At 39.4% G+C, this 27,287-nt stretch overlaps 1 protein-coding gene and 1 non-coding gene across 4 annotated transcripts in view; one reads left to right on the forward strand and one right to left on the reverse strand.

Moving 5' to 3' along the window:
- Positions 1–27,287, reverse strand: part of GNAL (G protein subunit alpha L) — a 119,592-nt gene that overhangs the window by 29,301 nt on the left and 63,004 nt on the right. For all 3 annotated transcript variants that reach the window (XM_035124705.3, XM_035124706.3, XM_060277911.2), the window contains exon 5: positions 3,628–3,725. In XM_035124705.3, coding sequence (XP_034980596.3) covers positions 3,628–3,725 — 98 coding nt within the window. The remainder of the gene's footprint in view (positions 1–3,627; positions 3,726–27,287) is intronic.
- On the forward strand, positions 13,469–13,685 carry LOC118090573 (small nucleolar RNA U3). Its single transcript, XR_004693271.1, has one exon. It is a non-coding gene; the product is annotated as a small nucleolar RNA U3 (small nucleolar RNA).

The following is a 27,287-nucleotide window of genomic DNA, read 5'->3' on the forward strand; positions in this document are numbered from 1 at the left end:
CTGCTTTTTAAGATGCTGTCTAGGTTTGTCATTGCTTTTCTCCCAAGAAGCAGGCGTCTTTTAATTTCGTGACTGCTGTCACCATCTGCAGTGATCAAGGAGCCCAAGAAAGTAAAATCTCTCACTGCCTCCATTTCTTCCCCTTCTATTTGCCAGGAGGTGATGGGACCAGTGGCCATGATCTTGGTTTTTTTGATGTTGAGCTTCAGACCATATTTTGCGCTCTCCTCTTTCACCCTCATTAAAAGGTTCTTTAATTCCTCCTCACTTTCTGCCATCAAGGTTGTGTCATCTGCATATCTGAGGTTGTTGATATTTCTTCCGGCAATCTTAATTCCGGCTTGGGATTCATCTAGTCCAGCCTTTCGCATGATGAATTCTGCATATAAGTTAAATAAGCAGGGAGACAATATACAACCTTGTTGTACTCCTTTCCCAATTTTGAACCAATCAGTTGTTCCATATCCAGTTCTAACTGTAGCTTCTTGTCCCACATAGAGATTTCTCAGGAGACAGATGAGGTGAGGCACTCCCATTTCTTTAAGAACTTGCCATAGTTTGCTGTGGTTGACATTTGTTTTTATGACTGTGTGAAACCCATTTCAGCTTCTGATTGATTGATTGATTGATTGATTGTGTGACTGCAGAAATGGATAATCCCCCCATCCAAACTATGACTATCATCATTGCTGATCGTCGAAGAATTGATGCTTTTGAATTATGGTGCTGGAGGAGACTCTTGAGAGTCCCATGGACTGCTAGAAGATCAAACCTATCCATTCTTAAGGAAATCAGCCCTGAGTGCTCCCTGGAAGGACAGATCGTGAAGCTGAGGCTCCAATACTTTGGCCACCTCATGAGAAGAGAAGAATCCTTGGAAAAGACCCTGATGTTGGGAAAGATGGAGGGCACTAGGAGAAGGGGACGACAGAGGACGAGATGGTTGGACAGTGTTCTCGAAGCTACGAACATGAGTTTGACCAAACTGCGGGAGGCAGTGCAAGACAGGAGTGCCTGGCGTGCTATGGTCCATGGGGTCACGAAGAGTCGGACACGACTAAACGACTAAACAACAACAACAACAACATCATCATTGCAGGCAAGAAAATAATAATTTTATTTTTTATCATCTACAATATTGTCTTATTTATTTTATAGTACAGTACATTGATTATTGCTTTCATTTTATGGATCAATGGTCTCATTAAATAGTAAAATTCATGTTAAATTGCTGTTTTAGGGGTCCTGAATGGATCAATCCATTTTGCATTACTTTCTATGGGAAAGTGTGCCTTGGTTTTGGAACGCTTTGGTTTGGGAATGGACTTCCGGAACGGACTAAGTTTGAGAACCAAAGTACCACTGTACTGCTTTAAATGTATGGAGCAGCTGTGGCCTAACTCAGCTGAATACAACCCACTGAAATTTTGTTTATCGGTATAATAGTATGCAATAGTACCCATCCTCCCTTCCATAACTGTCTGGTAGCCTTGTTCTCTATACCATAAGCTCGTCTTTGATACTGGTAGTCTTTGTTTACAACACAGTGCTGGGATGTTCCCTGTGATACTGTCAGTCATGTGATAATTGGCCAGTTTTCTCTACTACAATTACTGCTGAACCTAAAAATAACTAAACCTTGCCTTGGCCACTTACCTAATTTTACAGGAAATGAAAAACAATGAATCGCCCTACAAAAATGGTTTTGAATTCATGCCAGTGAACCACTGATATGAACTGAGTCTAGAAGTTTAAACAGGAGAAAAATCAGTTAATTTGTTAAGAACTCGAATCATCAGTTAGATTCCGGTTCTACAAGTATTAAAAGATATTATAGAAACAATAGAAATATTGTTTAAAATGACATGATATTTAACCTGGACAGGTAGTTATCTAACAAAATCCAGGTATTCCAAGCAATTTGCTTTATTCTTAAAATGCACCAGCCTTTTAAAAAAGTAACTTTTTTGTTATAACTGAGCATTGGAAAATCGAATCAGGCCCATTTAATTATTTAGAGGGTGGATACCCTGCCTTTCTACCTCCAAAATTATATTATATTATTATTATTTTTGAAAAAAGTTAATGATTATTTGACCTGTAAGAAAGTAGCTTTAAATTAGTGACATGGTTTCTTCAGACTTTCAGGATCTACTTTGCTTTATGCTAGAATTGCAAGCTCCACCAACCATGCCAAAGTGAAAAATAATGGAATACTGCAGTGGCTGAGAAACTGTCTTTCAAATTGAGGTTGCCAAAAGAAAAATAACCAACACTGGACTATTATAACACGTTTGTGATTTATATTAGAGAGCAGAGAGCCACAGCAGGAATGACTGGGCATTTCTCAGGCTTTGGGACAAGGACTAGAGCTGACAAAGATGTATGTTGGGTGGAACTGCTGTGAAACTGGAAAAGCCTCCTTTTCCCACGAGGTTTCTAGAAATGTGTTGATGCTGTATATTTTATTTGCGTCAAACTATATTGCTCTGTACAATGCTATTCTACTGATTTATTCTTTTCTGACGGGAAGAAAGATTGGACTGGTCACTGGCCACTTCAAAAGATTGGACTGGCCACTTCAACTCCATCCCCAAATAAACCCCAACACCTCCCCCAAAACTATAGATGGTAATGATATGCTGGTTTTTTTGTGGGGCATGTCTTATTACAGTATATGGTATATTTTAAAATACTGTCTTTCTGGCATGGTATCATTTTTCCAGTGTTCAGAATAAGCGAATAGAATAACTGTTTTAGTTAGAGGGGAAAATGTGTCAAGTTTTTGTCAAAGATATACCTAAAAGCACACATAACAAAGTGAAATATCCTGCTTAGTTCCCAGTTTTTTCCATTTATCATAAATCCTCTATTATATACTAACCTGACTCTTACTTAAACAATTCAGATGAGCTGAAAGGAAAAAGCTGATCCTCAAGTTTTATTCTTATTCAAGCTCTTAAAACAAGGATGTTATTGAAAAAGTAGATACATATACAGTAACATAAATGAAAACAAGCACCCAAATGCCCCATGGAACCAATATAATAAATTAGTATTTATTAGCAGAGGGGGGAACATATCAACTTGGTTCCTTACGCATAGTTATGTTCCAGTCCAAATTAAGCACATTTAAGTTCCAGTTTACAGCTGGGGAGTTCAAGTATGTGCATCATTCTCAGCTATTGAAATAAGTAGGACTGAAAAGTAGTCAACTTTGGCAGGATCAGGCTCTAAGACTTTAAAGTGTGTGTGTGTGTTTCATTATAATATTAAAAGAAAGATAAGTTTTGTAACAACTTACACCCCACCAAATGTTATGTATTATGATAAGTTGATGTTTACTTTGGAACTGGGGATATAACTAATACATGGCGTAGATTACATAGTTAGTGGACTGAGTGAAAGGAGCAGTCACTGTAAGTGAGGTTTGAGAGAGGAGACATGGCTATAATAAATCAGGTGTAGTGTATGAGGAATATTCCCTTTCCTGTGAAAAAAACACCTCCCTCAAACATAAAACAAAACAAAAATGCTTTCTGCAAGTTTCCACTGGCCTCCAATCATAAATTTAGAATGCTAGTTTTCAGGCTTGCACAAGTACATTGTTCTGTAAGCAGCACTTACTATTGTGCACAATCAATCAACTGGTATTCATTTGATCTCTCGAAGCATGCCTTTACTCCTTCATCGTCCCAGAGCTTTTTTGCGTGTTCAAAGAATTCCTGAAAATTGGAAATGTGATAACATTAATTTTGATGAAATATTTGAATTATGACTCATTCATATCTATCTCTCTATCTATCTAAGCAATACATAACAGATATAATCAACTAAACTCTTCTTTAGCAGCTCAGAAAGCTCCCCAACATACTGTTTTCCTTCCAAATATTTTGCTGTTGCACCCTTTCAAAAATGGAAGAAGTTACAATACTGGTAAACCGCAAGCAGCATACTATGCTCTCTGCCTAACACAACTGAGCCATATCTCAACAGCCTTTGGAGGGTAGCCATGCATATGTCTTGCACCCAAATCAAATCTTTAATGTGACACCTCTTTGTGGCTTTAAAAAATTGTATACTGTTTTAATTTATTTGACTTGATTATGTTATGATTGAAAAAGATACACACATCATTTCACTTGCTCATTTTGGACGGGCGTTCAAACTTAAATGGGTTGGTGGGAGGCATCAAATACAGGGACAGCCCACCCCACCCCCTGTCTTAGGTGAGACTGGTATGTGTGCACATGCGCACAGCGCTGAACCAGGAAGTGACCTAGAAATGTCATTAAAAAGTCACTAAAAGGACAGAACAAGGGAGGATGCAGAACAGGGCAGAACAAGGTGTTTCAATTGCATGTGATTTCATGCAAGCACGCAATGACCCAGAACGCAACCCCTGCGGAAATCAGGGGTTGCCTGTACTTCAAAGACAAAGCACACCACTTAAGAGCTTGGGTAAGATCTGAAGCTAGCCTCCTCTCTGGTTAAGTTTTTACTTTGGATTCTTTATGATGTAAAGGCACCTTCAAAAAAGAAATTCCCTCTGGATTTCCAAAAACGGAATCATCAGCATATGTAATACTGTTGGTTGCATTCAACTAGGTTTTATTCAGAAGAACTCTTGTCATGGATCTACTCTGAGTAGGAATAACATGGATATTTCCTGTATATGAAATTATGACATGCATCATTCGGAAGAGCTAATTCACACAATTGGGGATGATAAAGAGAATGGTTCTTGATGAATACTGCATTCACATTACTATTTACGACAGCTAATATGTGATACTGTTAATAACTTCAAACATATGCAATTATAAAACAAAGTTGGTCATGTCAACACAATCAACACAAATAAAATAGGAAAGAACAAGTTTGTTTCTATCCCTTCTCTTTTTAGAAATGTCTTGGAAATGTTTCTGAATTCTATATTTCAGCTTTAAATAGTCAAGTTGCTCGGAAAGATTAATTTAATGTATGTATAAACCTCCTGTACCGTTTCCAGTACTTTATGCACTCAATGACTAGCTTGACAGTTCAAACAGCCAGATAAAAAATTGCTGTAATTATAGGTGCTGTCTATCACAATTTCCATTTAAAATGTAACTTCACCCTGAGTCATACATAGGTCCTAGCAGAAGGTGGGATGTTACTTTAAAGTTAACAGGTTCTTGAAAAAGAAAGGTGTGTGTGGGGGGGGACAACTAGTGAGGTTTTTAGTAAGGAAAATTTCTTTTTACATATTACTCATTAGATCAGGCCTCAAGAATTTCATTACCTTCAGCTCCAAAATGACTTCCTGCTTCAAACAAAAAGGAAAAAAATGCAGTGCACATAGATGTTGCTAGATTTTTTTTAAAAAAAAATTAAAATGGTTTGAAAGGATGTGCTCATATTAGTTTATCCAAGTGTCGGAATTCTATGGAAAATTAATCAATTCACTAGAAAGTAAATTTATTGGTTTTAAAAATAGAATAAAATATTCCACTCAGAAGAGGAGACCATCACTTGGAAAGATTCAAACACTTGCACACATATGTTAGCAAAAGACATTTCACACTATTAAACTTCTGACTTAGGTGTGCATTTGTGTCTGACTGGAGGCAAATTCTCTAACTCTGGACCATTTAAAAATTGCATCCCTTTTAACAATGCTTTGTTGTTTTGATTTATTCTGTGGTGAACATAATCAAACATGTTTGATTAGTAGTCCCTTGGTACAGTATATGATCTGGCAGCAGACTGAAATCTAAACCACTTTGGAAAAGCCTTTAAAGAACACTGCCTGAGCTGCTGTGGCTGCTTTTTCTCTTTTTAACTATGACTGTCCTCTCACATCACAGGGTGAAATTTAAATTGATAAAAAGTATTTCTAAAAAGTAGATTTTCCTCAAGTGAACATAAGATAACTAATGTTTTCTTAAACTACAAAAAATCCATAAAGGCAACCCTAGAGAGACTAGGGTGATGTCAGCAGGTTCCAGGAACTCTCTTTGTTGTGAGATTTGGGTAGGTGATTTGTTAGTTTGTTTGCACCCTGGGTGAGAGACAAGGTGGATGGGCAGAGTCCTGGGCTGGGAACCAGGAGGCTGAGAAGTGTTGAGTAGGAAAGTGTATCAGAAGGAAAAATAATTGTTGTTGTTTTTTTAGAAGAACCATGCTACATGGGGAACATAGGTTAAACACCTAGGAAGAGCTGAGCTAAATAAAAGGTTGGGCTTGAGTTGTGAGAGCTTTAAGCACAGGAAGGTTAAAAAGGTAAAGGTAAAGGGACCCCTGACACTTAAGTCCAGTCACAGATGACTCTGGAGTCAATCAATCAATCATCATCATCATCATCATCAATTTATTTATACCCCACCCATCTGGCTGAGTTTCCCCAGCCACTCTGGGCGGCTCCCAATCGAGTGTTAAAAACAATACAGCATTAAATATTAAAAACTTCCCTAAACAGGGCGGCCTTCAGATGTCTTTTAAAAATAGGATAGCTGCTTATTTCCTTGACATCTGATGGGAGGGCATTCCACAGGGCAGGCGCCACTACCGAGAAGGCCCTCTGTCTGGTTCCCTGTAACCTCACTTCTCACAATGAGGGAACCGCCAGAAGGCCCTCGGCACTGGATCTCAGTCTCCAGGCTGAACGATGTGGGTGGAGACGCTCCTTCACCTCGCTTTACAGGCCAAAGGAGCCGGCGTTTGTCCACAGACAGTTTTTCCGGGTCACGTGGCCAGCATGAATAGTGATGACAAAGCCACTTCTGGCACAACGGAACACTGAAACCAGAGCAGCGCATGGAAACGCCGTTTACCTTCCCACTGGAGCGGTACCTATTTATCTACTTGCATTTTTGACGTGCTTTCAAACTGCTATGTTGGCAGGAGCTGGGACTGAGCAATGGGAGCTCACACCATCACGGGGATTCGAACCGCTGACCTTCTGATTGGCAAGCCCAAGAGGCTCAGTGGTTTAGACCACAGCGCCACCCGCATCCCAAACATACAGGGAAGTTACTAGTGTATAATTAATCAGTTTGTTTAGGTTTGTTTAGCCAAGAGCCATCAAACAAGAACAATGTCCAAAGAGAAAAGAAATAGGTGGGGCTGATCAAACCGGCCCACAAGATAGTATAAGCCACAGGTTTTTTTTCCAGCTCAGTATGAAAAGGAGCCTTCCCTTGGAACAAAGAATGACAGTTCAGGAAATATGCCCATTCAACAGAGTTATTTTTGACAATAGGTAAACCTCAGACATTAGGATAGAAGAACTACTTGTTAAAGGATTCACTTGGCTGCATTAATAAACAACAAAGCTTCTGTAAGGTTGAAAGTACAGTCACTTTACTTAGAAGCCTCATTTCACTTAGTTCAATAGGACATCCTCCAAGAAGTGTGCGAACTGATTTTAACTTTAAGCAGCGATCCGCCTTAAACTATGTGGACTGTGTCTTCTCTCTCTCCTACTATGTTAGTCATAACTCTGAAAAATGCTGGACTTAGAAAATTCTCACATTTCCTAATTTAGACTTTTTGCAACTCAGAGCAGATGCTTTAGTATTGCTCATAAACATCCTCAGCGTACAACAAGAGTATGCAATAATTATGTCTTCAGTACTGTATAGTTGTTCACAGAGATTTATTAAGGCACCACACTGTTTATTATTTTACAGTAAACTGTCTTCCCCTTCTTATAATTGGGAACAAACTTCTTCAACATTCAAATAATTGCACATAGAGCACATCATCACCATCACCATCACTATTTCTAATGCCATTCCTGATCACTGACCAGGCTGGCTGGGCTGGTGGCGTTGAAGTTGGACAACACCTGTAAATGCTCAGAAAGTCATTATTGCTATCAGAACCTATTTTTTGAAGGAGGAAAACTTGTCCATCAACCTATGCATCTACTTTAAAAGTGAGTGTATCTTTAAATATTGTGATGAAATCTGGTGGGCCGCCATGACTGATTATCATAAAAAGAAGAGAAATCACACAGGAATGCTCTCTGTCTTGAATAATTCTTGGCACAAGGACTTTTGTTTAGGAAGTTATTGTGTTAAAATTGTTTGCTCACCTAGAGGTAAAATATAGCTATTTTTCTGAACAGAACGAAGTTCAAAATTGATAATTTGTCTCAAACATTTGACATATTTAACATAGACATGATTTAGCCTAAGAGAGGTTAAGGAGCAATCCTATACACAAGAAGCTGGAGTAAAGCAATACAGTGCAAATTAAGTTGGCATAAAGTTACACTACTACTGCTGCTCTGCCTAAGCTTGGCAGAGGGAAAACAAGCCTATAAAATATACTAGGTTGCTAGATCATGTGACTGAGCGGAACAGGCTTCATATGCCTCTCTGGTCCTGCCCCCACCATGCCCTTTTGGGGGACTCTTCCAAGCCAAATGATCTGCGATTAGCAAGTTACGGTGGCTGTGCCAGGGTTGGGGAGCCAGGAATCAGCTGGCTGAGCTAGAGATCTGCTACATCCTAAGATGTTCAACCTGGTGCATCTTGTCATAGGTAAAGGTAAAGGGGCCCCTGACCATCAGGTCCAGTCGTGTCCGACTCTGGGGTTGCGGCGCTCATCTCGCTCTATAGGCCGAGGGAGCCCGCGTTTGTCCGCAGACAGCTTCCGGGTCATGTGGCCAGCATGACAAAGCTGCTTCTGGCGAACCAGAGCAGCGCACGGAAATGCCATTTACCTTCCCGCCGGAACGGTCCCTATTTATCTACTTGCACTTTGATGTGCTTTCGAACTGCTAGGTGGGCAGGAGCTGGGACCGAGCAACAGGAGCTCACCCCGCTGCAGGGATTCGAACCGCCGACCTTCTGATCAGCAAGCCCTAGACTCTGTGGTTTAACCCTATTGCCCCCTAAATGTGACAACATCAACTGAGTAAAGTGACATGGTAAATACATTATGGCAGGTTGCTGGCACCTACATCAAAGAAAACAGGCACCTGAAAATATGGTAGGTCTTACATGTTCTTCCTCCAAATTAAAGTGACAAACAGACTATGGATGAACAGGGCATAACTCCTCCATAGCCATTCTCCTAAGAAGAATGCTTAATATAATCAAATGTCAATGCTAAATTGTTAGTTCAGAGTCTATTTGCTGCATCCCTTGTCATATTTGATTTGGATGTTTTGCTCTTTTAAAATATTGCACAGCATTAAACACAATCTAAAATAAATATCCACACACTCATATTTCAAACAAACAAGCAGATTCCCATGATAATCATGCTTTTGTTTAGAAGACAGGAAATGTCCCCTATGGCTTCAACACAGCCACCTTTCAATGCTGCATGTACAGGTTTGTTCAAAAGAGTTTATTTTGCTATGGAGACACAGCAGCTTACTGCCCATCTACTGAGCTAGCAACAAAGACAAACAAAGAGGGTTGTAATATGCAAATAAATCTCTCTCCCTTAATTTTTCAGTACAATTTACAACAAAAGCTTCATTAGCACACAACCTGAGACATAACACTCATTACAACTCATTTAGGAATAGCCAAGTTGGAAGCCAAGGGACCTGCTTAACATGGTGTTCAAAGTCTCTGTGTACACCTGCTTTAGTGTACACTTAATTAAGAGGGCAACCCTTGGGAGAAGATTATCTCTACCCCCAGCAGGCCTTTTTCTAGAATACTTTCTAGGTGTGCAATAATCATGCAATTACCCTTGCTAATTAGTGAAAGCTATCACTACTGATAGAAGTAACCCTTTCTCTCATTTTCTAAATATTCTTTGCAAGGTTATTTTGTTTCCATCACATCTATATCACATCAACAACTTGATGAATTGTACTACGAGCTTTTAAGAAAAGTGATTTGATGTATCAAACATTAGCCTGGAGAGTCAGTAAACAGTGTTCTCTCTTTCCTCCTCAGGATGTATTTGTGTAGGTCCAAGAGACTGGTATGACGTAATCAACTCCTAGCAGAATACTGCCATGATGCCATGCCACTACAAGTGCCTCATGAAACAAATTATTTCTGTACTTAATACACCTTCATAAACAAAACACACAACTGTTCCTTTGTTATTCCATAAGCCTGTGAACAGGGGCTCATTTTCATGTCCTTTTACGTTCCTCTTTCAGCAAGCATATTTATTTGCAACTTCATCCTATTTTTTAAGCACGTGGATGGATTTACCAAAGTATATAATTATAGATTATAGAATTTAAACATAGATGCACTGTGTCAACCATTTGTGTTTATTTCTAATAGGTACTTAAGAACAGCTTCATTGGATCAGCCCAAAGGTCTCTCTAATCTACTATTCCATCTGTAGTCAATAAAATAAATGCCTGTAGACAGCTCACAAGCAGGGTATGATGTTAATGGCAATCCCTTGTGTATCCCTGTCCAATAGCTCAAAGAGAAACCTATTCTCCATTAATTTGTTTAATTTTTGCCAAGTTGGTTTCTGGCCATCACAGTCTATTGCAACAAATAAAAGCTATAGTGTGCTGCAGTGGAAGTGTAAACTGAAATCCCATCTCCATAATTGACAAAAGGATTGTTGCGAAGAAAAGTGGGCCAACCCAATGTATGCAACTTGAAAGGAAGTACAGCCTAGAAATGTGATACATAAGTAAGAGATATGGAATTGTACATTCAGACCAACTAGCCTAATACCTAAGGAAGAGGTCGTTCTAATTTCTTTCCATTTGAGATCATTTAGATCAAGCAGAGTGGCCCAATGTCTCAAAGCAAGTGGGCCACAAGAGTAATTTGACACAGAAACCACGGGCTGAACACTGCCTTGTCATGTAGGACAAAGAAGTGAGGCCAAAATTTGATCCCCCCCTTCAAGCCTTTGTACTGCCTTCCGAAAGCCAGCTAGGCGATGCACGCTAGGCTTTGGAAAGGAGGCTCAAGGCTCTGGCATGGTCCAACTCCTAGCTCTCCCGCCTCCTTCTCAAAGCTAGGAAAGTGCTAACAAGGCTTTGGGAAGGAGAAAAGAGGACTCTAGGACCCTGTCAGAACCCTCGCAGATCGTTCCCAAAGCGAAGGTCCATGAATTCTAGGGAAAGTCAATGGATTGAAGTCCAGAGCTCTGCTTATTCTGAGATCAGCTACAGTAAAATCTGGAGAATGGTAAGTAAAGTTATTGGGTTTTTTGTTACACATTTCAGTCTGTGACATTATTTTATGAAGTTTGAAATGGTGAATTTTACATCCTCCCTTGACAAGGCATAGAAAATGGCAACCACATCCTACTTCCTGCTCTGTAAGCAAGGTTCATATCCACCAGACAAACCAAGGAGAGAGAGATGAGGGGATGGCAGTGGAAGAGCAGTAGGAGATCCTGGAAGAAAACTGATTGTGGTTCTTGGGGTTCAAGCCAGGATACATACTGAAAATGGGAGTTTAAATTAATTAAATATTTAAGCATAATTAATAAGCTCAAAGCTTTAATCAGTTCCCAGCTCCAAAACATACTGTCTTGTAAATAATTTTGTGTGCACAAATAATGTTAGTAAAGTTAGGCAGTCAGGACAAGAATTCTTATAAAGTTTATTAATTCCATTCATTTAATTAAGATCCCATAAAATATTTATTACAAGTCAAAGAAAGAAGAAGCATTTCCAGCCTCTTTTACATTACGATCCTATATATTACTCTCAAGTAAATCCCACTGAGTTCAATGAGACTTATTCCCCACGAAAGTATGTATAGGTTTGCAGCCTGAAGAACATAAAGTATCACTGATGCTTAGTATTATAACACTGCAGAAATTAACAATTCAGAAATTCAGTTCTATTTGAAACCTTTTTCATTTCAGTAACTGCTTAATTACTGTTAAGGAAGATAGCTCTTCAGAAGCCAGTAAGGTCATTTGATAATATTACTAGCCATCATTTAATACTTTATTCTTATAAACTGGATGAAAATTTCATGCAAAACACTTCTTCAGTAACAAAGAACGAGAATAGATATGATAAATGTTAGGAACAGGAAATGTTTCAGCTTAGAATCCATCTATACTGGACACTCAACTACATGCAGTTTTTGGACTTTTTAAAAAAGAAAAAATACACCCGGCCTATTAGAAAGGGACAAATTAATGTGAGCTTAAAAATAGAAGCCTGGGAAAGTGACATAGACGTCCCCGTCCCCCCGCTTTATCACCAAACATAGACACAGTGGTACCTTGGTTCCTGAACTTAATCCGTTCTGGGAGTCCGTTCAACTCCCAAAATCATTCAAAAACCAAGGCGGCTTCCAATTGGCTGCAGGAGGCTTCCTGCACTCAATCGGAAGCTGTGTTGGATGTCCAGCTTCTGAAAAACGTTCGCAAACTGGAAAACTTCCCGTATTTTTCCATGTATAAGAAGAGGTTTTTTAATTATTAAAAAATGCTAAAAATTGGGGGTCGTCTTATACATGGATAGTGCAGCGGTGGGGAGGGGCGGTCGGTGGCTGCCGCGAGCAGGCGTTTGTCAGTGTCGTTTGGGCATGTGACTGGTGGCTGCTGGCAGTGAGCGATTGTCGGCAATCCCCCCCCCCCAAAAGCTGAACAACTCTGGGCAATCTTCCCCTATTTTCTCAATTTGGAGTCCCCAAAAATAAGGGTTGCCCTATACATGGAAAAATACGGTACTTCTAGGCGTTTGGGAGCCAATTTGTTTGACAACTAAGCCATTCAGGAAGCAAGGTACCACTGTACACAGTCTAGAGGCACCATAGCTCAATGGTGTGGAAGCAGAAGGTACATCCCTGGCAACTGGTTTTTTTATTTAAAAAGGATCATACACCAGGTTAGGTCAAATACCTCTGCCAGAGACCCTGGAGAACCACTGACAGTGAACACTGGTTATGCTGCACTAGATGGATAAAAGACTGACATGGTATAAGGCAGCTTCCCAAGTTCCTATAATTGTTCTTTTTCACATCTATTATTTACTAGACAGTGCAATACTATGTATGCATGCTCTGGAGTAAGTCCTGCTATGCCCAATGAGGCTGAGTCCTTATTTAGTGTGTTTAGGACTGACAAACATTTTGTTGCTAATTTTTTCATAATGGAGAAAAAGGTCTTTTACCAAGATAAAAACCAACCGACCAACAAGTGAATCATAAATACCCAGTAAAAATCAGGGATGAAATTAGAACTCATACTCAACAAACAATAAAAACTGGAGCTTATACAGTGGTACCTCTGGATACGCACACCTCTTGTTGTGTATCCTTCAGAATGTGAACATGGCAAACATGGAAGTATTTTTCTGGGTTTTGCTGTGCGTGCATGCGCAGAAGCGGCACCTCGGGATATGCACACCTCGGGATCCGACCGGAGCTCTGGAACAGATCCCCCTGTTCAACCGGAGATACCGCTGTACTTAACGAAATATTAATTAATTATGTTTTAATCAAGTGATGCGATTGTGTAGCATGCATACTCTGTGTGAGAGAGGAGAGAATCCCTAAAGTTTTGCAAGTACCTATACTTTCAGGATCATTTCTACAGTGTCAAAGTTGAGAATTGTGCTCAAAAGTGATTGGCTCAAAAGTGAACCATGAGGAGAAGTCAAAATGTTTTCTTCTCAGAAGCCAAGTGGGCAGCATTACATTTCTGGAGCTGCTGCCTGTTATTGATAACTGTTGTGCCTTCTTTTTATTAAAGAGAGTGGAGGGAGAGATCACAGACGGAGTGTTAAAATAACATACCCCTCCTCAAACCCAGGTACCTATATTAAAAATAATATGTAAAATTTACTGTCCAGCAATCAAAAGGTTTTTTTTATTAATCTATGCCATTATATAAGTAAACGCTGCAGCCCTAAGAGAAATACATTATAGCTCAAGCAATTTAACAACAACAAAAGCAGTCTTCAAAAGCCTGCGTAAATGAAAACCCTTTACAGTAATTTCTAATAACTGGCAAAGACAAGAATTCCTTTGGGACCATAAAGGACTTATTCTGACCTGCAGCTACACAATTCCTAATGAAAGGTTTCTCCGGTAGATCATAATGGGGTGGGAGTCTGTGTCTCAAGGGCTCTGAGGAACTCCCTAAGATATACAGAGACTCGGCTGCTGTTCAGGACTTAAGTAAACACCAGCATTTTGAATTGAACCTGAAAACTAAATGGTACTATAGTACTCTAAGTTTTCTCTCTGTATTTTACTTTGGAGGGAATATTATCAAAATGCAGAGTGAGCACGCCTTTTAAATATCTATCAGGCTCTTAGTTTCTTATGTGTTCTAGGAAATGCAATCTGATTTGTCATCATGCTGGATGAAAACTCAGTTATACACAAAGGCAGAATATGGCATTTCTTAAAAATGTGAATATTCAAAATGAGTTGGAAGACTCAATTTAGAATATTTTTCCATATATAAACATATGTGAGTCACCAAATTAACATTTAAAAATTTGCCCTTTCTTCTAATTTTGGAAGTGGTACTCTCATATTCTTATGTTAACTGCTAATTAGTTACAAACAGCTCAATTCTGCCATTCTTGAACAGCAATCTTACGCTTGCTTATTCTGCAGTAAATTTTACTGGATACATACAATTTACTCTAAAATAAGCAAGCAGAGGACTGCTGCTCAATTAATCAATCCATCAATAAGTTTCCAAATAACATGGGAGATCTCTGCCATATATTTCCTCATATAAACAAAATCCATTTATTTTTTAAGGCACCTTGGTGGGATGCAGGTGGTGGTTCGAATCCCTTCAACGGGGTGAGCTCCTGTTGCTCGGTGCCAGCTCCTACCAACCTAGCAGTTCGAAAGCACGTCAAAGTGCAAGTAGATAAATAGGGACCGCTACAGTGGGAAGGTAAACGGCGTTTCCGTGTGCTTCTCTGGTTCGCCAGAAGCGGCTTTGTCATACCGGCCACATGACCTGGAAGCTGTACGCCGGCTCCCTCAGTCAATAACGCGAGATGAGCGCCGCAACCCCAGAGTCGGTCATGACTGGACCTAATGGTCAGGGGTCCCTTTACCTTTTCCTAATGCTACCATGACATTCCTGGGCAAAATGAAACGTTACTCATCCACCCAAATAGTTTACAGAAAATAAAGCATTAAACACAATGACATAAAAAGACTCACTCTACTTATCATAGTCTCTACCACTGGTGACTAATAATATTTGTCCATTATGATATATTCTCTGCTTTGAAACAAATATTACTTTTATCATTATTAAAAATTAATTCTGGACATCATTAATAAGATTATACATATTTAATTACATACTCCTTATGTCAGTGCCCCACAGAACTTCAGTTAAGAAAATCCCCTGCTGTGATGCTGAAGGGTTCCCCAATCATTTCTTTCCATTTAATTTTAAAAAACTAATAATAGTTAGTTTTACCAATAACTTTTTTTATTGGATGCTCCCATAAGTCCCCCACTATAATGCCAAAAAGGGTTGGCCTGAAAGTCTTAGTCACCCCTTCTTAGATAAAATCCTATGTATAATCTTGAAGTTCAATGATATCACTGACTTGATTTTCAGATGAACAGCACTGTTTGGGATTAAAGCCAACATGACTGAGCTTCTAAAATAGCAACCAGGAGCATCTTTGAGTTCTGGTGCCCCTCCAACTCCTCACCCTGTCTGCCCCAGTAGGCTGAGAGGTGCTAATTCAACTCAGTAAATCAATAGTTCTCTTTTAGGTAGTAAATTCAATATAAAACAACAACAGAAGGCATGCTGGGACAAGAGAAACATACAATTATTTTGGTATTAATTGATTGTTCACTGATCCTTGATCTAATGCTCTATTTAGATTATAGATGCAGCGTAGTTTCAGGCAAATAGTACAACAAGGTGTTGTATCGGTATGCATTAGCTCTGTTTAATAAATCACCTTCATGTTTTTAAGCCGTTGTGATTTGTTCTCACACTGTACTTTTTGAAACATCAAAGCTCCCAACTGATTTTAAGCTAAATGTACTACTGAAACAGCAATCACAACATGGAAATGATTCAAAGATGCCCGGTGGTGGTATGATTGCTGCGGAAAATTTTTTCCATGGAGTTAGGACTCGTGGAATGTGTACAATTCAATCTGCTTATTCACAAGGATTTGCAACATAAGGCTCCCAGAGTCAGAAACACAACAATGGCATGCATACTTCCCACCAATTTGACCAAACTAAATGGGAAGCTGATTCAAAATGTTTCTGCAGTAGTGTAAAGACTCAAATACACGGAAGCGATTTTCAGTGGCAACCAGGATCTTGCAGGCATGCATAAATCAGCTAATGATAGTTTTCCCCCCCATGTATTCGAACCAAATGTAAAATTAATACAGTATCCCAAACCAACACTCTTAATATGCTCATACCTGATTTAAGATTTTTGTTTAGAATTAATTTTTAACTCAAGAAATCATCAACAATTCTTTTAGCACATTGAGGCTTTTTATGGATACGTGTATTGGTAAACAATAATGTGTACACTGCCAGCAGAATAATGAAAGGTGGTTCTCCCAACAAAAGCAATATGTAAACACAGAACAATTAAAAAGTAACTTCTGCCGCTGAGACAATTCAGAAAGCATTTTTTTATCATCAAGATTTAGAGTCATTAGGATACACTTAGACAAAGCTATTTCTAATGATGCACCTGACATAATTTGATTTCTGGAAATACTCCCCCCCCCCCGGCCCCGATATACGCATGCCTGGAGTGGATATCTGTTGGATGAAAACCCATACACACAGAGGTCTATTTGAAAAAGCCTTTCCCCTTCCAAATACCCACATCTAATGCATGGAGATCGGGGAGGGGCCAGCAGCGCAGTTCCACTCCCTGGTAACCATGTGAAGATCACTTAAATCAGTAAAAAGAGTGTGAAGGGAATTATGTTGCAAAGCAAGCTGGCCTTCAGCTGGCATTCCTGCAACAAAGCACATAATCTATGAATTCAAACCACTTTTGAGGCCATAATGTTTGTCGTCCCCCCTCCCCCCAGGATGCATTTACAAGACGATAGCATCCATTCTTCCCCTTTACATTTCTAGTCTGACTCCAAAGTCTGTGCCATATTTTTCAAGGGAAGCAAAATGTTTGCTATTTGAACTTGCCAGTTTGCAGGCTGGGTAGTCATGCTGGAAAACTCCCAAGTATTTATTTTAAATATTCCTCACAATGGCATTCTGTTTTATCATGGTGATTAAAAAAACTAAAAAAAACAAAAACTGAAGATTTTAAATAGCTAGAAAAAAGTTTCAAATCATGGATATTCTGGTCACTTGACTCCAAATGTGGTTTATTACTACTTTTTAAATTAAAACATGCATACCCTGCCACATATTAGCCTTAGCAAAAGGTTGCTCACACCAAACAATAATAAAACAATTGTTAATGGAACATAACTACCCTAAAAAGCAGAGAAAGTGTTTTTGAGTAAACACTGGCTCTTAATCAGGGTGTTGTGTGATCCAGTTGTGGGAAATTTTGCATTGGTTGGAAGAATCTGATAATTAGCATAATATCCTAAGAAAGCAATTTTCTTACGATATATAAGGTGGTGATTTGTTTGAAAACAAACATACAGTACTGGCAAAATATTTAAAAAAGAAAGAAGGCCTAAACCTTTCAAAGATAAAACAAAACTAACACCCAACATTCAAACTGGGTATGCAGTAGCATCTGTCCGGAGATACTGAGGCAATGCAGAACTGGAATGACTGACTGACTGAAATAGTACTGAAGAAATAGCACATTAATTCAATTATTAACTACACTGTATTGCACATTTCAACTATTTCCACCAGTTATATATAGTATTAACAGAATAGGGAGTTGATCTGAAAGTACATTTCAAAATCCCAAGGCTTAATAACAAATACCTTTTATTCCGTGCAGGTCAAGCCAGTCCACCATGCTACCGAATAAAATTTAAATCTATGTAAGCAATTCGCTTTCTTAAATGTACACACATCATTTGTATCCACTACCCAGTCATATACAATAATTGGCTGAGGGTGATGCCAGCACAGTTACTTAACCGAGTCTTTAAAAATATTTCCTACCTATTTTTATTCTACTCATCCTGAGCCCTCAAGATAAGGTGAGGCAAACTGCAAATAAATATTAATAAAAACACACATATCTGCTCAAGTAAAGTGGTTGCAAGTTGATTGATATAACAAGCCTTTTAAAACAGTCCTAGATACCACTATTTAAACAAACACTGTGCACAATCCAGCCAAAGTTAAGGACCTTTTATTATTCACTATTTTCAATGGAATAGACTAAAGGGTATGTTTACCTTTCCTATTAAAATAAATGACACTTAAATGTGTTTAACATGGTTGACTGTGCAAACTATCATTCCTTTTAATACCGAACTTGATGTTGAAATATGGCCACCCATAGACAAGGTAGTGGTTTCTGCACACCTCAGGAAATCCCTAGGGCATGCTGAAAACGTGAGTTCATAAATTAAAAACAAAACAAAACAAAACATGTAATGAACTGTTCTTTTAAGTTAATAGAAAGGTTGTTATTTGGAAATGTGTTACTAGCAGCTAAAGCCATCTGAGCTCAATGTTAGATAAAGCTCCAGTTTAGGTAACTCTAACCACTGAAATGAATTGCAGGCATCTTCCTCCTTCTCTTTGCCCCATTCTCATACAGCGGTTCGAAAAACATGCCAAATCATGGTTAAAGTAAAACTTAGAACTGAAAGTGAAGCAATGTATAAATAACAGGGCAGCAAGAAGGAACTGCTCATGGGTCACAGCTATTCCTCCAAATGGAGGGTTGCTTCAACTGAACCAGTATCATCTGCTTCTGAAGGGTTTTGAAAAATATTTCGCATAACAAAAATGGAAAAACAGATTTAAACAATATGTAGCAGCCAAAATGAGGACTATATATTAAAGATATACCATTCAAGAATGATTGTTGGATTCAAGCAGCATTTTCTTGTTATTGCAACAGTATGTTAGAAACGTTTATAGTTTATTTTCTTTTTCTTGACAATAGGTACAAAAACAAAAAATGAGACCCTGTTTTACTATCATTTTCACATTTGCGTGTTATTGGGTTATTTTATTAATTTTACTTAACAAAATGTATGTGATTGTAGTAAAACTTCAAAGCTGTTTATACACAACCCCCCATTAAAATTATTTCAGTAAACAATAAAAACAGGTATTAAAAAACATTCAAAATCAATAATATACTAAAAACTGATTAAAACACATGCAACTTCTACATATCTTGATAGGCCCGCCTAAACAAAAATGTTTTAGGCAGGTGCCAGAAAGTGTACAGTGAAGCTGCCTGCCAAGCAGGGAGTTTCAAAGTATAGGTGCTGCCACATTAAAAGGCCGAGTTTTTTACATGTGTGTGGAACAAGTATATGTGCATATAAGGTAATCCTGCAAGGAAACTGGTCACAAGATGTTACAGGATTTATCACCATGAACTTAGTCCAGTAGCAAATTGGCAAACAGTGCAGATGGCTGAGCAGGTGTCATATGCTGACAGGTTCTTGTTCCTGTTTGCAACTGTGCTGCAGCATTCTGCACTAACTTTAGCTTCTGGATCAAGCACAAGGGAATCCCCACATAGAATACATTGTAGTACTCCAACCCTGAAGTCACTAGTACTTGACTCCGTTCCCAATCCAGGGACAGCCTTAGCTGTTTTACCTGTCACAGCTGGTAAAAGGCCCTTCTAGCCACTGAGGCTACCTGGACTACAGTGACGAAGTTGGATGCAGAAGAACCCCCTGCCCCACAACTGTGTACTATTTTCATGCATGTGTAGGCCGCTGACAGCAATATCCACCCCACCCTTCCAATTCCAGTGGCATATAGGGCAGAGATGAGCAGACTTCAGGCTTAACAGGATCTACTCCCCCACCCTTTACAGAGTCAGGTGAGAGATTACTGTTGCCAATGCTAGCCCTACTCAGAGTAAACCTATTGAAATGAATGAACACAACTAACTTAGATCCATTAAGTTTAATGGGTCCGTCCTAATTAAAAAATTAGCTGGATACAACCCATATCCTTCACATTATTCTGAGCCTAGGAATCTTTTTGGAGTACTTGACTTTAACTGAGGTCACACAGTCCTGCATAAAAATCAATTCCTGCTTAACACTCTCCCCCCTCCCCCGACACAGTTTTTTCATTTCATCAGTAGAATAGGAAGAGGTCATTGTGTTGTTGCAATTGCTAAACAACTGGGAGTCATAAATCCTTTATGATTTACTTCAGATTGCAAGTTGTCTACCAGTAGATCTTAACCTAAGCACTGCCTGGCTCTGCCCTGCCTTGGGAGTGCAGACAGGAGTTGAAGCCTGTGTGTGTATACAATGTCATTAGCATGTACAGTGGTACCTCTAGTTGTGGACATGATCCGTTCCGGGGTGCCGTTCACACCCTGAAAAGTCCGCAACTAGAGCAGCGCTTCAGTGTCCGGGCAGAGCGATGGAGGTGGAGACGCTCCTTCAAGTATACTGGACCGAGGCCGTTTAGGGCTTTAAAGGTCAACACCAACACTTTGAACTGTGCTCGGAAACGTACTGGGAGCCAATGCAGGTTTTTCAAGACTGGTGTTATGTGGTCTCGGCAGCTGCTCCCAGTCACCAGTCTAGTATACACGTTTGCAACCTGAAAAGCTGCAACGTGAAACAAACACAACAAGCGGTATATACTATAGGAAGTATATTATGAAATGACATGGGAATTTCCTTCTCCTAGAATCAGAGGACGAGATGGTTGGACAGAGTCCTTGAAGCTACGAACATGAGTCTGACTAAACTGCGAAGGGCAGTGGAAGACAGGTGTGCCTGGCGTGCTCTGGTCCATGGGGTCACGAAGAGTCGGGCACGACTAAACAACTAAACAACTAAACAACAACAAAAGAATCAAAATAGCAGTGACACATGACACTCAGAACCTTGCTAAAAATGCTCTTTCTGAAGCACCAGTAGGGAGATGTTGTGCTAGTGATGGAACAGGAATGGACTGTCTGAAAGCTGCAACCAATAAAGGGAAGAAGTCTCTGATTTTGATGTAGAATAGCAGCTGGAAATAAGAATCATGCTGCACTCAGAGATCCTGGGTAGTATCCCATACACCTCCCAAACACTTTCCATTCCCTATTTGAATTCAATTTGCTGGAACAATTAAGGTCAACTTCACACATTTGTTAGGTCAGTTTGTATGGTAAAATAGCAGTGTGCCCTCCACCATTCCATGATGGACTGGTGCACCACATAGAGACTCAACATATGCAACAGCCCAATTAAATTCTACTAATTAGGTCATCGTGCATGTTTCTGCCCTGCTTAATTATCCTTTATCATGCAAACTGGAAGGCAGGTCTTACAAGTTTATGAACGGAGTTCAATTATCTTGGCCAACCAATAAATTCAGATATTTTAAAAATATATGGTGCAATTTGGCTATTATTGGTTTTTATTCAAAATTATTTCTACAATAGACAAGGAGGAGGAGGGGAGAGGGCAAGACCATACAAATGCAAATAACAACAGTACAGATTTTGGTATATATTCTGTAGAACATAAATTGCAGTAATGACAGCAAGCCATATTTAAAAAGGATTTTAGTATTTCAGGGTTTTTGGTACCATTTAGTGTGACCTATTCTTAGAAAGAACAATATCCCCTAGGCAACCATTTCTGATGGCATCTTAAGAGAATAGAAAATAAGAAGAGTGTCAAATGACTTAAATGGGTGAAGACAAGAGTTAAAAGCTACTAAAATTTTCTTGGGAACATCATCCTTTTGGAATCTTGATTAAAATCTTGATATACAGCACTAGTCCTCTTGCCATCAATTGTCATAAGTTTGAAAAAGTGTTGTATTTATGGCAAATTTATTTATTCGGATTTCTATTGGTGTAAGAGTATTCTTTGCCATCAATAGAAATTGCATTCTGAGAATACCACAGCACAACATTTACGGATGAACATTCACATTACAGTCATACCTTGGAAGTCGAAGGGAATCCGTTCCGGAAGTCCGTTCGACTTCCAAAATGTTCAGAAACCAAAGTGCGGCTTCTGATTGGCTGCAGGAAGCTCCTGTAGCCAATCGGAAGCCGCGTCGGACGTTCAGCTTCCAAAAATCGTTTGCAAACCGGAACAGTCACTTCTGGGTTTGTGGCGATTGGGAGCCAAAACGTTTGAGAACTAAGCTGTTTGAAAACCAAGGTACGGCTTGTATAATATTCAAACAATGGATGAAACTTTAGCGCTTTCTCCACCCCACCCCCCAAAAAGAGGATAAACATGATACACACCTCCAGCTCTCTTTCCCACCCTGGGAAAGATTTGTAAACTCAGTGTAAACACACATGTTTTGCATGAATAAGGTTCCAGGTTCAATTTGCAGCACCTCCAAGGGATGGGATGGATAGGAAAGATTCCTTCTTGAAAACCTGGAGTGTCACTGTCAGTCAGTATCAACAGGACTGTATTAGATGGACCAATGACTTGGTAGAAAGCAACTTCCAATATTCCAAAGTTTGTGAAATGTAGTCTATGAAGGTGAAGGTTAGACAGAGGTAGGCTTCCTCAGGAAAAACCATGACAAGTCTAGGAAACAAGTTTAAACAAGTGGGGGAGGGCAAGAGAAAAGAGTTCCCCATTCTCCAACAAAGGAGCAGCACTGAGAAACCAGAAATCTTACAGTAGGAGAAAGAGCTTCATTTTGCATTCATTGTGTCTGCTGTCTTGCACGTGGGCGGGGGGGGGGGGGATAAAATAAATAAATAAAGTGGCAATGCAGAAAACATTTTGTTTCCTGGATTCCCAAAATAAGAAAAGTCTTCAAACTACATAATCTAGAGTAAATTTAACTCAAACTAGTAGAATTATTTCAGAGTATAATGTTTGATAGCAGCTTTAGTTAGAGGAAATTTATTAATTAAAATATTTATAACATGTTCTTCATCTTTACAGCAACCAAGACACAGTACAGGAATTCAGATTACATTTGAATATAATTTATTCTCTTCCAATTAATTATGTAGTTTAAGTGTGGCCATTCTTAATCCTCAGGCTGATTTTTCATTTATAGTACTGTCTAATTTTATGTAGATGTAACTCGTTATCTTTGTAGGGGGAGAGGGCACAGTATTCACAACATTATAACACATAAACCACAAACCATAAATTGGTACTTAATTGCTAAATAAGAACATTTCCAGTTGCACCAAAAAAGTACTCTCTTGCAGAGTCCCTCTGTAAATTCAACACATTTACTCCACAATGACTGAGCTAAGCATTGTTTAATAGAGATTTTAATGTTGTGGAATATTTATGATTAAATATAATTCAGATACATTAAAAATAATATGATGAATATTATAATGTCAAATACAAGTTTCATTTATGTCAGTGATAAAGTTAATTATAGGTTTAGATATCTTCCAACGAAATTCAACAGTGCTCAACTTTGGACTGTGCACATTATAAAATGTATAGTGCAATCCTATATATGTCTGCCCCACAGGGTTCAATGGAGCTGACTCCCAGGAAAGAACATATAGGATTATAGCCTAACAATTAATTAATATTTAATTTTTAAAAATTGAAGCCTAATATAATTTCAGTACATAACTTCTCTTGATTCTTATTGTGGCATTACTAATCCTATTTATTTTCCTATTTTCCAATTCAAAAGTTATTAAAGAACAGTCAACTCAGCTTTTCTTGTATGGTTTACTTGAATGCAGCATACTGTACACTTTTTTTTAAAAAAACCCACCAACCCCTTTATTTGAATTTAAAAATTAAACACATACAAATCAAACAAACAAATCAAATAAATCAAAAATATATCAAACATATTATACAAAAAACAAAATCTTACAATTAAACACAAACTCTTTCGGCTTCCACCTGTCATCCTCTCAAGTCTTTTAAGGTATTTACCTTTACTGCATTCCTATATATTTTAATTCAACATTTTATCTTGTCACCTCATCTCCTATAATATAATAATAATCAGTACGAAGAGCATACTGTACGCTTTAAATTCTAAAATGGACTTTTAGAAATGTGTGATAAGCATCCAACCTCTTTTACTAATACCATTTCCTTTTTCAAAAAAATTCACATTCCAAAGATTTCTTCAACTTATCAGTTAAAAGCTCCACGATATGATGGGAGAAATATTTCATTTTTAGGACAACACATTCTAACTGCTAGTGAGCTTATTATGGAAGCATCATTCATTATTGACAAATGCACAGACTACATTTTATGCAGGAGAAGAGCAGGTTCGGGAGAGTGCACACAAGCTAGAGACTCTTCCTCTTATAGAGAACTGAACTCTAGGCAACAATCCATGAATCAGAGACTAGTACAGGATCCAGACCCAGCTATGTGATTCTAGGATCCAGTCACGTCTAGGGTTATATAATACATTTGTCATAAAAATGCCTCAGAGCTAAAGTCAAAACCAAACGTTATACTGAATACATGGATCCTTTCCCCCAAAACGTACACTAACAACTTGGGCCTCAAAGTACTTCTACCAGCATGTATGCCATCAAATTCAATTTCCCTTTGCAAGCACTCCAGCTTTTGAGGATCAACATGTCACCTGACACTGATCCAGGTTAAAGCTGAAGTTTCTAAACAAGATGTTGCATGATGCAGTACTGTGTATTGTACAAAGTTCTTCGGTATCCACAGGAACTGTTACCAACTGAAGTGAACTTCCTTCCCTTAAGAGCTTGTTTTGAATAACAAGTTATTCTATGGGGAAAACTTAGTCTAATGAAATGTTAAAATAAGGCTTATTACTTTCCAGGATCTTGCAACACAATACAGAAATGCAGGTGTCACCAGCCTTTAAAGTCAATGTAACTTGCATAAGGTTGACATGTGTTTGTCCTTATTTTGTGCATATTTATAAGGTTTAGTGCTCATACCACACCGTCTCTGTGGTGCAGTGGGTCAGTACGTGCCCCTTAACCAGAAAATTGGTGGTCTGAGCCCACTCAGTGACGGCTGTGGGCAGGATTCCTGCATTGCAGGGGAATGGACTAGATGACCCTTGGGGTACCTTCCAACTCTACAATTCTGTATGATTCTATGCAATTCAATAGATGGAATTTAACTGGTTCTGCTGTTCCAGGGGACATGTTCACTAATGGAGCAGGAGAGGAGTTTATTTCTGCCAAATCCCCATCCTTTCTGCAGCTCCCAGCACCCCCAGAAAATCTATTATGGAGGGTTGGTGGGGGGTGGGGTTGCAGGGGGGATTGGGGGAACTTGCTTCACTTCCTCTTCTGACTGAGGACATCTGCTGGATTGTAAGTTATTGTGCTTAGATGCTAAGTAATAGGTTAAAATACTAAGAAACTGAATACTGAAAAAGAATGAATTATCTAGGGCAGGGGTGGCCAACTCCCAAGAGACTGCGATCTACTCACAGAGTTAAAAACTGGCAGTGATCTACCCCCTTTTTGGGGTTTGGGTCAAAGTTGTTGAGTTTTTTCAGGGAGGAGGTAAAATGTTGAGGTTTTTTTAGGGGAGCCACAATTGTTCAGCTTCTTTGGGGGGAGCCAATGATCTACCGGTAGATCACGATCTACCTGTTGGACATGCCTGATCTAGGGTCCATTCATATGTTACTGAGAGTGGAGTAGGAGCCTCTTTCACATGCCCTTTTTCATCATTGCCCCAGTAACAATTGCATGCAGTAATCACTTGGATGGAGCACCTCACCAATACTCTGTAAGGAGCTGGTGAAACCAGTGTACACAGTAAAGGTAAAGGACCCCTGGACGGTTAAGTCCATTTAAAGGCGACTATGGGGTTGCGGTGCTCATCTCGCTTTTCAGGTTGAGGGAACCAATGTTTGTCGACAGACAGCTTTCTGGGTCATGTGGCCAGCATGACTAATCCACTACTGGTGCAATGGGACACCGTAACAAGTGCCAGAGTGCAGGGCCTTCTCAAGCAGGTCAGGCGCCCTGGCGCTGAGATCGCTCCGGCGCCCCCGCCCTTGCAGTGTGCAGCACGGCTTCCGCGCAGCTTTGTCCCCCCCCCCCGCCGGCCTGGCGCCCCGTGCCACCGGGAGTGCACCTAGAGCTGGGCCTGCCAGAGTGCATGGAAACATAGTTTACCTTCCTGCCGCAGCGGTACCTATTTATCTACTTGCACTGGTATGCTTTCGAACTGCTAGGTTGGCTGGAGCTGGGACAGAACAACAGGAGTTCACACCGTTGCACGGATTCAAACCACCAACCTTCCAATCAGCAAGCCCAAGAGGCTCAGTGGTTTAGACCACAGTGTCACCTGCTCCCCTGAAAAGTACACTATTGTTCCTTGGCACACACACATATGGCTGTCTCAAGTCAATTCTGCTCCCAGTCCTTAGAAGATGAATGCATTCGTGTATCTGCCCTGCATTATCTTTTTAAGTTAAGAAGGGCCCAAAATCACTAGATGCTGCACAATGTTGAAAACAGGTCTTTTCTTCAGGCCTACAAACCAAGGATTTCAGAGCTATTGTCATGGAACAAAAACACAAAGGAAAGGAAAGACAACTGAGTTTCACATTTCTCTCAGCACTACCAAGCTGCTTCTAATAGGAGGAAATGTCTTTTAAAATTCCATGTCTCATAAGCCAGAGATGGGAAACCTGTGGCCCTCCCCGTGGGACTCCAACTCCCATCAGCCCCAGTGAGCACAGTCTATGGTCAGGGATGGTGGGAGTTGCAGCCCAGCAATATCTGGAGAGCCACAAGTTCCCCACCCTGCCATAAACCATTAAAAAGTAAAAGTGGATAAAAAATTATTTGAAAACAATGGCATCAAGAATAATGAGAAGCTACCGTATCTACTATTATGGTCCAGTGATTTCTTATTTTGTTAAGCTTATATACGGGATACTTAAATTTTAAGTCCTGCTTCAACATTTTTACAACTCCCCAAAGTGGAGAGAGAACAACAAGTTGACCATTTATAAAGCAGCAATAAGACAACTGTTAAAATTAGCAAAACACAGGGGAGTTAAACTAATACAAGACAGGTAAAATCTCTAGTACACTCAGTTAGCTGCCTGCTTAAAAAGATCTTCACTTGTCACATGAGTGCCCAGACATTCAGATCTGATGAATAAGACTCTACTAGTTACAAATTTTAGTCTGATGTACATGAAACCCATCACAAGCTTTAATTGCTAGACCTTAATGTATGAAAAATTATAGCCATAGGTGCACCCTCAGGTTTCCTGGAGCGAGGCCATATGCAGCTTTAAAGGTTAAAACTAGCAGCTTGATTT

This window comes from Zootoca vivipara, chromosome 8 (genome assembly GCF_965207765.1).
Source record: "Zootoca vivipara chromosome 8, rZooViv2.hap1.1, whole genome shotgun sequence".
NCBI lineage: Eukaryota > Metazoa > Chordata > Lepidosauria > Squamata > Lacertidae > Zootoca > Zootoca vivipara.